Raw genomic sequence first — 13,887 nt, 5'->3', positions numbered from 1 at the left:
TAAAAGCTTTCAACAGGGTTCATATACATTTCTGCACATGAAATTAAATATTTTCCATGAAAAAAAAAAAAAAAAAAAAAAAAAAAAATTAAGAACCTGTCAACAAATGGAAAATAAATTAAAGCATTTATCCCTGAACTTCATTTTTATAATACCACTCAAAAAGTAAAACAGATCTGTATGCAGAATGCATTATTACTAAATACAATCTAACACTTAACATAATAATAAAACAAGTTCGAGAATGAAACAAATTCATATGTTTTATCAAGTAATTATCACTAAATTACAAGATTTCTTCAAATGTTTGTATTTTGCACTTATAATTGTCCTATGTATTTCAAAGAAGATTCCTGACATTTTATTTAAGTTTACTAAGAATTAGCTTTATGTTGAATCTTTCTTTTATACATTGTACTTGCTCAGTCCAGAGGTCAAGTGGCATATATTAAAATTAGAAAGCCTGGTGGTCATATGAAATGACCGCTATTCTAGATATTACAAATTGTAATTAAAATGATTTGTGCAAAGGTGTCTACTAATTCAAACTGAATTACCCAGGGCAGGTGGCGAGGAAACCCCTTTGCTTACTGCCCCACAGGGTTTCCCCCTTCCACTTGCTTAATTGCTTAAAGTAGAATGCAATGAAGGATACCACTGGCGATACATTTCTTAAGAGCCACCGCTAGCTCAATAAATAAGGTGGTTTAAATAATAAAATGTTAATTCACATGTCAAAGATCTCTTTGTACACAACATTTTTTGTGTAGATCTTTCCATCATTTTTAAGCTTGCCTTGCAGAGCACCATCAATTATTTTTTATTTTACGTCCATTCTTTCACGAACTCTTGAACAGGCAACATAAAGTTGATCGTGACCAAATGCAGGCTCAGGTAAAAAAAAATGCCAACATGCTGAAGCGTTTGGCCATGAGACTTATTGATGGTCATAGCAAAGGTCTCAATTCTACATCTCAATTGAAATGGCAACCTTGTGCCATGGCAACTTCACCCCATTGGCTAGTACAGTTACGCAAGCAACCAATAAACTATTGGCGACAAACAGACACTTAAGATGCATATAATAAAGATATTTATTTCATTTTATTTGTTTTTCATCATTGCCGGTTGCGTATTTCTGAATTCTATTATATATAGATGTTAAATTTATTTATTAAATGTTAAATGCACGTGCTCTTGTATTTTTAATTTTTCCGGCTTAGCTTTCTCATAATATTCGTCACACGCTGCACTGCACAGGAAATAAAACAATTTACAGTTACACAAGCAATCAATAAACTATCGGCGACAAACTCTTAAGCCGCATATATATATGATGAGGAGTAAAATCATAATCATCATTATTTGTAACAGAAACTTGGCTGTTCCAACTGCTGCTATTTGCTTAGAGAAAGAAAAAGACAGAGGTACTTACTAATCAGGACAAATATGAACACCTAATGTTGGAAAAGCTGGTAAGTGCTGAAAGTCAGTTACGTGTGTTTAACCCAGTTAGTTTGGTAGTTTTGGTGTAAAATTACTGAAGTTGTAACCCAGTTAATATACTAAAAAGTTCCAATAAGTCACTGAAACATCAGTAGTATTTCAACGGTTTTGTACTATTTTAATCTTACTAGCAGTAAGGAATAATGTTTAATGTTAATTTTTTACACATTTATGCTGTACAATGGCTTACAACAACGATTAAGGAAAGGCACAACTTGCCTTAATATAAAGACATAACTTTTAAAGGTACAGTTAGTTATAAAATTAGGTAGTTAGAGACCTTTGTCATTATAGATTTATATGGTATAACTATTGTTTTTTATTCAAAACATATTTGTAAAAAAAGCACTATTAATTTAATATCACAATTTAAAATATCTTACAAATTAAAATTACAGATAATTACACATTTAATTTATGACATAGAAAATTTCGTAGCAACAACACACAACAAAATACACTCTTTTGCAAAAAAATTGAAGCGCCAAGAAGGACTTTTGCAATAGCGATGAAATTTTTATGCAAAAACATCTTGATCGAACATGCAAATGATCAAATTTTCAAGGCAAATAAACAGGAATTGCGATCATAGCATGCATTTCTAGTGCACAATTCGTAAAATATAAAACCAGTAACAGATGCGGAAAATTTATCTTTTTTGTTGTTGCCATTGACATTCCATAAAGAAGCAACTACAGATGCCATTTTTAGGATATCCAAGGCCTTACAGACAACTAAACGACTACAAACGTGGTCGCATTGTAGGCTTGCGTGAAGATGGGTGGTAATACCAAGCAATAGGCCGACAGTTCCAGTATACAGACACTACTGTGCAAAGATGTTGGCAGCCATGGTAGGTACAAGGAAATTGCCGATGAAATGAAGGCTCTGGAAGGCCAAGGAGCACAAAGGAGAAAGACAGGATGATTGTTTGCCAGGCTTGAACCACCCCAACAATATCATTGTTGACTATTCAATGCATTACAGCCATGTCTATACCTCCCGTTATACCGTCTGCCATCACACGACGCTTGTCAGATTCAGGGTTACGCTCACAGAGGCCTTTAAGACGTTTGCCTTTGACCCCACAACATCGGAAGAGTCGTCTGGAGCGGTGTCACAGTCGATCATCATGGCTGCCATCAGACTGGCATCATATAGTATTATGCGATGAATCCCACTTCACTCTTGAAGCACAGGACCACTGTGTTTGTGTCGCGAGAGAACGGGGCCAGCGGTCCCAATCAGCCTCTGTTTTACAAAGGCATACAGCCATAACCTCTAGTGTGATGGTGTGGGCACTGTTTCTTATGACAGCAGGTCATCTTTAGTCATCCTCCGTACATCTTTAACAGCTCAACGATATGTTGATACCATCTTGCAACCGGTTACATTACCCTTCATGTTACGTCATCCTGGGGCCGTTTTTGAACAAGATAATGCCAGGCTACATACCACTCGCATATCTCTGGACTGTCTCCGTTCAGTTGATACTCTTTCCTTGGCCAGCAAGGTCACCAGACCTTTCACCAATCAAACATGTCTGGGGCATGGCAGGCTGCCAGATTCAGGCAGAACAAAATATTACAGATCTGGAGTTATAACTGATGAATGCCTGGCAGCATGTGTAGCAGGATGACATTAGGAACCTCTACCATCCCTTGCGTCGATGAATTTAAGCATGCATTGCCGCAAGCAGCAGTTTGACCAACTACTAATTTGAAGACTCAATGGGTGATTGTGAGGCGTGAACAAGTACTATGACCTTGATTTTGCAATCATTTTATTATTTTTGTAAGAGCTACACACATATTCAATTTCATGAAAAACAACCACTTCCTTCACGGTGCTTCGATTTCCCCCCCCCAAAAGAGTGTATTTATGCATCTTTTTAATTTGAAAATTTCCAGATATTTTAGTTAATTTATATCAACTTCCTTCTCTTTAGCAACTTTTCTATGTTTATTTGCTCTAATAAACAGATAAATGTAACCCCTAGTCTTTGCTTCAGCTCTTAGTTTGTTAATGTGCCAACCAATATATCTTTGAAAAACAATTTTCTTTCTTTTTAAGTAATCAATTTCTTCCAAAATAAGTTTCCTCTTTATTTTAGAATTTTCAGATTTAATTAAAGATTTCTATTATTCTAAACTTCATGCATGTAGAAGAAACTGCTAATTTAACTTCTTTAACTGTAAGAGCATTAGAATAAACATGAAATGATATATGATAAAGACTGACACCAGAGAAGTGTGCCAGAGTTTTTAGGGCTGGCAAAAATTTTAGAATTAAAGATCTACAGTTTATTAAACCAGGTGTCAAACTGTTTAGCCTTGACTTCTTATATGCACTGAGACATACAAGATGAATCTTTTAAATTGTCAGTTTTCAATTTCATTGTTATTAGAAAAATTCCTTTCTAAAGATACCTTTTCACATGACAAGATTAGAATCATTTTTGAAACTTTCCATGCTTGTGTCTAATGAAAAGAAGAAAAAATAAAGTGATGATAAACATGTTAAGAGAAAGACTTCTAGGATCAAAAGTACAAGATTTAAATGAATTTGTTTCCACTGTTCTCTGAAAAAATTCTCCAAAAAATAAGAAATTCATCACATATTCCCTGTAAAACATATTTATTATGTGTTAATACCATGAAGGAATTTTTCATTTTGCCATGTTTTATGGAATCAAACATCTGTAAATATTTTGCCTTCAAATCCTTCTAAGCTTTCCAATGTGCAAGGTCTAAAACCTGAGAGAACAATTATCTCTATCAGTTCTGAAACAGGAAAAAGGCAGAAAATAAAATTCAGAAAAGAAATATGTGAATTGGATTTTACAGAGAAAACTGATACACATTTGAATATTCTGGAACAATTTAACAGGAAAATAAAAGAACGAAAAAATATAAAAGATAAATGAGATTAATTTTAAAACAATTACAACAATTTCTTTGTTTTTGTTAAGAAATATTTTGGAGCTGTGATTTATACCATTTATTACCTTGTTTATTTTTTATAATTAAATTATTCCTAAGTCATTAGAATGGAAAGTAATGTCACTTAAAAATATGAGAGGGAGAAATGAAAAATAGTTTAATATCCATCAATGTATATTATGTTTGTAAAAATAAAACTCAATGAAAATTTGCAAATCAGCAAATTTAAATTTATATACACATTTACCTTAAATTGGCAAAATATTGAAAAGTCACAAAACGTGCTACATAACAAATGCACTCATTTTTCAAAAAGGGAACACTGTTTTTGATGTAACATGCTGTGAATTCTTCAAATAGAAAAAAGAAATAATTTGAAAAGTTTATGTTTTGATCGAGGTAGGACCTTGTGTCTAGAAACTCAACTATTTCACTCTTTATAGAAGTAAGATTCAAAATGAATGAATTCAAAAAATAACCCATTACATAAATTTTCGCCAGTGAATCGCCAAAAAATATTCTGCCAAAATGTTAATTCTCACTCAAAACTGCAGTCATAAAAAACATATAGAAATGATAGTTAAGTAAAATTAAGGACCTTTTACCAACTTGGCAGAAATCAAGGACTTTTAGGGGTCAAATATCATTTCCAAAAAACTTATGGACTGTACAAACCATATCTCAAGCAAACTGTTTACTGTAGATGGCTTAATGAGATACCACAAAACAGTCCTATTCAGAATTGAGACTAATTTTCACCTTATTGGACATAGACTGCTCTTCACAGAATTTGCAGCACTAAAAACGACATGAGTTATAACAAATATATTTAACAGAGAAAACATATATATTTTCATATATATAAATAATTATCATTTCAAAACTGCAAGCCAAAAGCAATATACCAAATCCGGTACTTTAGTACTCTACAACAGTAATGGTCAACATACATTTCGGATGGCTGTCTAAGGAATGATGTCTAGATCGACTATATATCCTTGTCTCATCAGTAAGTGTTGATATACCATGTGTTCCACAGCAGATAATTCAGGTAATCATGCAATTCAGGTAAGCCAAGGAAGAGCCAAGACACTACTTAACAATCAAGCAAGAAATGTTGAACCTAACATGGGCAGTAGAACTGTCCTGTTACAATGTAGCCTATCAGAATCTGATGAACACCACACATGGGCACTTAAGCCTAACTGCCATGCACATTTGCCTCTCTGCCATGTGATACTGAGTCAGAACAGATATCACAAGATTGGATGCCATGAATTGGGCTTTCATGTATGCACCTAATTTCATGTGATGTGCAATGGCTGATAAGTTATGCGATGATTTACTTTTGTCATTAAATGCTTTTAATGAGTTAAATGGAGATGATAAGCGAAAATGCAAATAAAAAAAATGAATGCAAAATCAAAAACGTTTTTAGCAACAGTTTGGTTGAAATGCCTTTTTACCTAACGTGAAAATTTTGATGAAATATTTAACTATGACAGGGAAAAGTTTATTAATGAAAAATATAAGGAAATTATTAAGAAAACAATGGAATGCTGTGCACTGCTGCATGAAGAGACAGTTAAAGATGATTCTAAAAATAGCATGACAACAAATAAATGATCCATCTTTAGAAGCATGCTGGCAAGATACTAAGAATGGAAGTAATGATTTCCATTGTTCCTATTTGATTGTTATTACTAATACTTTTATATTAAAAAAATAAGATTTTAAGAGAAAGAGCTCAATAGTTAGTTAATCCCAAAGAGAGACGAAGAAAAATTTTGGACTTAGCTCATTCTAACTTACGGGGAGGTCACCAGTGAACCAAGAAGGCTGCTGAACAATTGAGATATTCCTCCTAGTGGCCTGGTATCCTTTTGATGAATAAAATCAAAAAGGGAACACTGTTTTTGATGTAACATGCTGTGAATTCCTATTATCTCAATCACATGTCCTAAAGAACCATTCCATATAATCAATGTGGGAATCATGGTATCTATGAAACCAAACTGTCGAGATTACAAATATGTGCTGTGTACTGTTGACCAATCTGGTGAGAATAGGATAGTGGTCGCTGATTACAGATTTTATTACTTCCCAGTGAGAATTATTTGTAGTTTGGTAGCTTGTAGTGGTGGTATCTAGAGCAGACACAGTAAAATTGGTTCTAGAGACATAAGTGCTTTCTCCGTGTTAAGAATAGTCAAATTTTAGTCAGCAACCAGGTCCTCAATTTGGTTTCTCTTGGAATCCAGTAGTTGGCAACTCCATGAATGGCTTTTAGCGTTGAAGTCTCCAAGAATGATTTTTGTCTCAGCTGTGGTATCTGCAAGACTCTGGAGGAGATCGGTATCAATTGGTGAATTATCTGGATGGTAAGCATTTACCACAGTAATAGTATACTTAGGAAGAAATTATTGCTTGAGCCTTGGTGTTACTGTTGGCAGAAGATGAGGTCTGAGGGATTTCTGTAAACTTTAGCTCTGGAGGTTTTACTAAGAAAGCAATGTCTCCATCAATACCAGTGAGCCTATCACCATGAATCCTCTAATACTTAAGTTTAAATTAGGATTCAGTTTCGTTTCTTGGAAGCAGGCAATGTGAACATTGTTTGAATGCAGAATAAAGGACATTTCGTTCCATTTCTTTTGCACGCCATTAATATTAAGTTGGTGGAAATTCACTGTCCACATAGGAAACTTCTCGACATGGTCCCGGACTGCAGAACCGGAAGCGTCGGCTCCCCCGTATGCAGTACCATTAAGACTAGACTCCAATATGACTATACTCCATTCTAGATGCTCAGTGGCTCATTACAGATTTTGAAAAGCAGCCTAATGGCCCATTATCTATCTTAAAAATGCCATGGGCTGATGAAACTCCTATTCTTCATGGACAACTAAGCTCACTAAACATTATCTGAATGACTTGAAGTCATAAAATGCTGCAGAATATGCATGACTTACAGCAGTTGGAAAGCCACAAGCTTATGCACTCTACCATAACCAGAAGACTCGTCATAAAGAATTTAAGAAAAGTTGCACAGTTACAGTCTTAACCTCTGGTGAAAACAAACAAAGTTTATGCAAGATGGAAGGCACCAGCTATAATCATTGAAAAGCATACTAATTACAGTTACATAGATCAAATGTCCAATGACACTTTGAAGCATGTTCATGCACACAAGAATTAGAGTTCATGATTGCTGCAAATAATGTCAGTGAGATATATGATGCAGACACTGATTCTAGAGAAGTTGAAAACATTCCAAGAGTTATACCACTGAATGTAGAAGAATATTATCCTGATGAAGAGTTTGATCAGACGTACCTCAAACCATGCAAGAGAAATAGAAATTTTAAGACAGCAAGTCAATCTCAAACCTGTTATTCTGAAAACTCATTTGGATAAATCAAACTACAGAAAACATCAAACTCAAGCCTGAAAGTGTGTGAAAGTAGCAGAAGGAATTATAAGAATATGTATGGACTACTGTTACCTGAACTCACAAACTGAAATTGATGCCTTTCCAACAAAAAATGCCACAAAATGTTTTTAAAGGGAGTAATAAAAACGGATGTTGTATTTAATAGAAAATAAAAACACATTCCTATAAAAAGATAATACTATCTCATTAATTCTTTTAGAGTTGATCGATTTATTTAGCAAATCTACACTTTATGTAGTCACCATTTTGGGGCTTATATTGCTCTATTTTCAATTAGAATAATTGTTTCACGTCAATTTGCTAATAGCAAGTATTTTCTCTTCTTGTTGCTTTGTATTCCTTACTTTTCTACGTGATTCGAGAATATCGTCATTTGTTTTTGAAGCACTCGTAATATATTGCGCACTGAAATATTTGTAAAAAAATAATAAAACAAACCTAGATTTTTCAAAATGGAAAAATGGCTAGGATTGACTAAGCGGAAAAGTAATGATTCACAGGTGATGAATCCAGGACAATCGACTAGCACTAAGAATACTGAAGAGAAAAGAAAATTGTGTATAGAAAATCTAATGACAGTTATTTATCATTTAGGTTCACTGGGAATGAAAATTAAATGGACCCTCAACCTCTGTGTGTTGTTTGTGGTGAAATATTATTCAATAAAAGTATTAAACCATCATCTCTTAAAAGATATCTTGAATACATGGCAGTTTAAAGGATAAATCTGAAGAACATTTTAAGGGGAAATTACCAGAGTTAAACAATAATAAATAAATATGATACAGTAAGTTGACGAATTCATGAAATGGCAAATTCCATAAAAAAAGACACTTGTTCAAAAAAAATGAAACACAGTGAGTATTTTGCATTGCAACTGAATGAAAGTACTGATACAACAAACTTTGTTCAATTATTAGTTTACATATGTTTCAAAGAAGATAAACAAATTGCCGATGAGTATTTATTTTGTGAATCTCTTCATGATAGAACTGCAAATGAAATTTTCAAAGTAATTGACAATTTTATATTTGAGAATGATATTCCTTGAATAAGTGCACTGCTGTATGCAGTGGCAGAATAATTATTATTAGCTAGAATTAAATCGAAACATTAAATATTTTAAGCTTTACTGAATGGCTGCCCGCTGGCACATGGAAAATTGAAGTATTTTATTTCAGGCAGTACAACACATATGTTAAATAGTTGGATTTACTGATTAGAATAGAAAGATAAATGTTTTCCATTCTGCTGAATGCAACAGAACAGTACATCGGAGATAAAAATGTTTTTATTTCAAACAGTGTTGCCACTACTCACTTTCAGATCATTTAGATTGTTAATAAAAAAATTCCTTAAATTTGTTAAAAAAATGAAATTAGTCAAAGATAAATTCAAAATTCTGGCTTTGAGAGGCACATGTTCGGGTACGGGACTACTTAAGTTCAAAACCTGGTGGCTCTAGATACCACTGCTTTTCTGCAGTTATTGGAACATACAAACATACATAAACGCAGATTCTTCAATATTTAATTGAAGAGATAATTCTTTAATAGAAAAATTATTATAAATTTCTTCACTTAATAAAGGATTATTTCTTACCACTCAGCAAACTTAACATTTTAAAAACATTAAAAAGTCTTGCTATGGCATTAGATGAAACACAATTCATAAACTTATTATACATAAATTAAATAATATTAAGTGAATCAATAATTAAAAAACTGCTATTTTGCAGTAAAAAAATATATGTGCAGTTTAGTTTTTATGCATTTCAATGGAGTGCACAGACATTTAAATAAACCTAATAGCATTAACAAATAGCTATTCATAAAATTTTTATTAATGAACATGAATTATTAAAAAACAGAACTGATTTTTAGACTCTTATAATTCTAGATAAAGTAATTAAAATGGATGAAAAATATCTAATAAATATTTAATTTACCAGCAACAATCTGTTTCTTTACCAATGAGAGACGATACCCGAGTCCACATAACTCAAAATCGGCACCAGATAAAGAAGAATTATTGCAGATAAACTGAGCAGCCAAAGCACATGCTGTAGATGGACCTGCGCTCAAATCAAAATGAGCCCGCAGAGAACCAAGACCTCCACCTTCACCAGTATTGGAAAGTTCAGATAGTTTCCATATAGCACGGCTTGTTTCACTATTCCTATACAAATAATAAGCATCAAACTATGTTGGTAAAAATGTTACACCTATTAACAGAATGACCCAATTTTCTCTCTATAATATATTTGCATTAAATTACATTCAATAATGAAAAGCATTTAATCAAGAATACTTTCAGTACCATTCTTATACTGGCCACCATTTCTTTAAGTTGGGGGGGGGGAAAGGTTGATTTTTCAATACTTTTGCTTCTGACAAAATTCCAACTCAGTTTTATATATTTACACAGTCATAATAAACACATAAATAAAATTAAAGCTTACAATTTCTTTGAGGTTTTCTGGTGTATATTAATTGAAAAGAATTAAGGAAACAGAGCATAACTTTAATTTTCACTTCCCTTTAAATGTGATTCATTATGCCAAATGATATCTATATTACTATATGATAATATTATTTATTTTTAAGTAAGCCACCCACATGGGATAGAGGTTAGTGACCAGTTATTAACTCCCATACCGATAGGTTCAGTTTTGAATCATGGAAAAGGCATGGCAGTTTGTAAATGCATAGCATCTGTGCAGCACAGAGCATTCAAAATATATGGAAAGCCAAAAGTCCTCTTGGGTGGTTTGGTGGTAAAGGAAGAACAGGAGACCTGCAGAAGAAATGAAAATGTGCCTCAACTGAGAGATTTTGAGAGTGTATTTTGCAGTTAAAACTTACTGTTTCAATGCCATCTTCAACTACTCTCAAGATGAAGCATAAATTCATAAGTCTAACTCTCTTGTATTATAGTTTTATTGTTATCACTCAGAAGGAACCCAAATTAAAAATTTATAAAATATACCAGATCTAAGATAATGTACTAGCAGTAATTACCTTATCCAGCACTAAGGATGCAGGACAAGATATTTGACTAAAGGCTGGCAGGTTTCTCCCCTAAATATTTTCAGAGACTATGAAAAATTATTCATCTGGAATACTGTATTGACATTAATTTTTTATATACATTTGATTTTAAAATCATAATAAATCTCAGCATAATAATGCATTAAATGGCTATTTCAACACATATTAATTCATTCTTTTTATAAATATTTTTTCTCGGATATGAGGAGCTACAAAAACAAATTAATTTTATAGTTATGACAAATAAAATTTTAGAAGTGTTTTACAGTTCATTTTATGCTATTACAAAGAGAAAGAATCATTTTATGCTTTTAAAAAGTAATGATAAAATAAATATATAATTTTTCATGCAATTTTTTATAAAAAGTGCAAAATTAAATTAAAAAATTAGATAAAGTGTGCCTTTAGATCAACTTCAGTTTAAAACACACAAAATCTAACTAATCAGGATATGCTTTTAACATAGATAAATGCACTTACCAAAGCACTTTTGGTTTTGACTGTACCTCAGTAACACCACCATTTACAGGAACAATTATGTTAACATTTGTCAATGGTGCTGGTGTTGCTAAAGAGGAAGGATTATATTTGTAGTCTATTCTCAGATCTGTGGATAATGGTTCACATTTCCAATATGCTACCAAATGCAATGGAGTGCTTTTTGCTCCCTGAAGAGCTTTGATCTAAATAAGAAATATATAGAGAGTTAAAATATAATTTTAATACATTTCTGGCATCTGAATATTTATATTTTTGATATTACACAGGCAATATAAGAAATTGCTGCTGTTTCCAGTCTCATGGTGCTGTCTGTAATTTGATGATGAGGAGAACTGTGGAGAATTCTTTAAGTAGCAGCCAGACATAAAAAGATGGCAAAAAGCTTTCTCATTCTCATACAATATGGAACAGAATTTATTGATTGATACTCCGGCAGCCATCAGTGAAACATCAAACTAACCTCGCTTATGTCATGTAATAATGACTGGTCTTTCTGTAATTAGTATGCTTGCTACTAATATGGATTCCCGCCTGCGATTATTCTTTGTATCAAATGACTTATAACCAATATTTATTTTTGTTATCTGTATGTATGTGTTAAACATTAGTTAAAATAATCAATTCAAAAAAAAAAAAAAAAAAAAAAAAAAAAAAAACTAATTATCTTCATTCTTTGCAATAAGACACAGAATGATGACGTTACAATCCCAACATGACAGAAACAAGTGCTATTGGCAAATGCAGTTTTGTTTTCATTAATGGCAATGTTAGCCAACAGACATTAAAAGTTGATGCCTTTTTGTTGCTATGCTAGAATGGAGGCATGAACCAAGGACCCTTTCAACTAGCATGATAATCTAAATTATCAAGGAAATGGTGCACTTTTGCTCTGATTTTAATTTTAAAGTTAAACAACGAAAATCAGTGTTATGTTTTCAAATTTTCACAGGACTAGTTTCGATGACAAGACCATCGTTTAACATATTGTTATTATTGTTATGCATAATATTAAACATTTTGTTTACTACTGTCCATTATTTTGACAAAAGCACATTATTTAAAAAATTAAATATAAGGAAATTAATTTGGAATAAATCATTTACATAATATAAGCTTTATAAAATTACTTTGCACTCTCTAATAAATAAAATCCATTTAATTACATATGGGTAAAAAGAAACCTACTTACATGATACTTTAAAATATCTATGTTGAAATATGAAGCAGATGGCGACTGTTCAAACTGCTTCCTTAGTAGTGCAGTCAATGCTTGCATATTAAATTCATATATATATTGTTCCTTGGTGCTTTGACTAGGGTCTCTGAAATATATATAAATGCAGGCATTATATACATGTAAAACACATATTAATTTCCTATCTATGTGTACATATAAAAAGAATGATATTCATACTATAAAAATATCAATAACTTCAGAAGCATTCACATATAATAAACATACAGCTATGAGTATACTTCTGATGTTAAAAGCGAATACAACATTTTATATATTCAGATGAAAAACTGATATGTGGCATAAAACTATTCGCAATACATTAATCACTTAAATGGGAAATGATCAAATACAGCTAAATCAATGGCACACAGCTCTACACAGTAGGTCTCTATAGTTCAGATTGCATTGTAAATATCTAACAGAAAGAAAATTTTGAATTGCTCATAAGATATTTTTTCATGATATCGTTGACCTGTTGAATTATGCCTAATTCTTGCAGCATGATTTACAATTAAAATTCAAAGAAATAAAGTACTTATACAGCAAATAACTGGAAATGTAAGGAGCATTATGAAATTACGCCTGAAAATCTCTTGTTTGTTATTATAGCATGAAAACAACATTTTCATGCAGCAACAAAATAACAGGTCTATTTTCAAGATGCTTATTTTCAATTTCAATGGAGAGAAAACGTTTCACAGTATATTCTAAAAGCACCATAATTTCAGCAAGTGCAACAGCAACCAGAAGCAATGTACGATCTCATGAATTTCACTTCTTTATGCCCAGATGGTCATGGATATAACTTTTTATGCATATTCATACAAAATTGCAGTTGCGCAATGGAATGGATCATTAATGCCAAAAATTGTAATTAGCCCCTTCACCCATTTAAAGACTGGCTCCAAAATGCCCAGTTTCCAAAAATGCCAAGTAAAAAAGGTATGACTCCAGAGCTTAGCTACAAACAAAACAATATAAATAAATATGTACCTAGTAGTTTTCCTTCACCAAACAGTCAAAGAACTACTGTATTCTCTACATTACAATAATTCATTTTCCCATGTCTCAAGAAATATGATATACAGTCAAAAGTCTTTAATTCGGACTCGTCGGGACTTCGTCGATTCCGGATTATCGGTTTTTCTGGATTATAAATCATCAGTTTAAATCTGGTAAGATGGCATGCAGAAATTA

The 13,887-nt window shown here is 32.3% G+C and overlaps 1 protein-coding gene across 8 annotated transcripts in view; it reads right to left on the bottom strand.

Moving 5' to 3' along the window:
- LOC118185800 (F-BAR domain only protein 2) overlaps positions 1-13,887 on the bottom strand; it is a 115,795-nt gene that overhangs the window by 2,141 nt on the left and 99,767 nt on the right. For all 8 annotated transcript variants that reach the window (XM_035355709.2, XM_085812942.1, XM_085812943.1 and 5 more), the window contains 3 exons: positions 12,643-12,775; positions 11,433-11,635; positions 9,851-10,080 (listed from right to left, as the gene is read on the bottom strand). In XM_035355709.2, coding sequence (XP_035211600.1) covers positions 9,851-10,080; positions 11,433-11,635; positions 12,643-12,775 — 566 coding nt within the window. The remainder of the gene's footprint in view (positions 1-9,850; positions 10,081-11,432; positions 11,636-12,642; positions 12,776-13,887) is intronic.

This window comes from Stegodyphus dumicola, chromosome 3 (assembly GCF_044657685.1).
Source record: "Stegodyphus dumicola isolate Sdum_Otavi_A_Nest chromosome 3, ASM4465768v1".
Taxonomy (NCBI): Eukaryota; Metazoa; Arthropoda; class Arachnida; order Araneae; family Eresidae; genus Stegodyphus; species Stegodyphus dumicola.
This window is presented reverse-complemented; position numbering and strand designations above follow the sequence as displayed.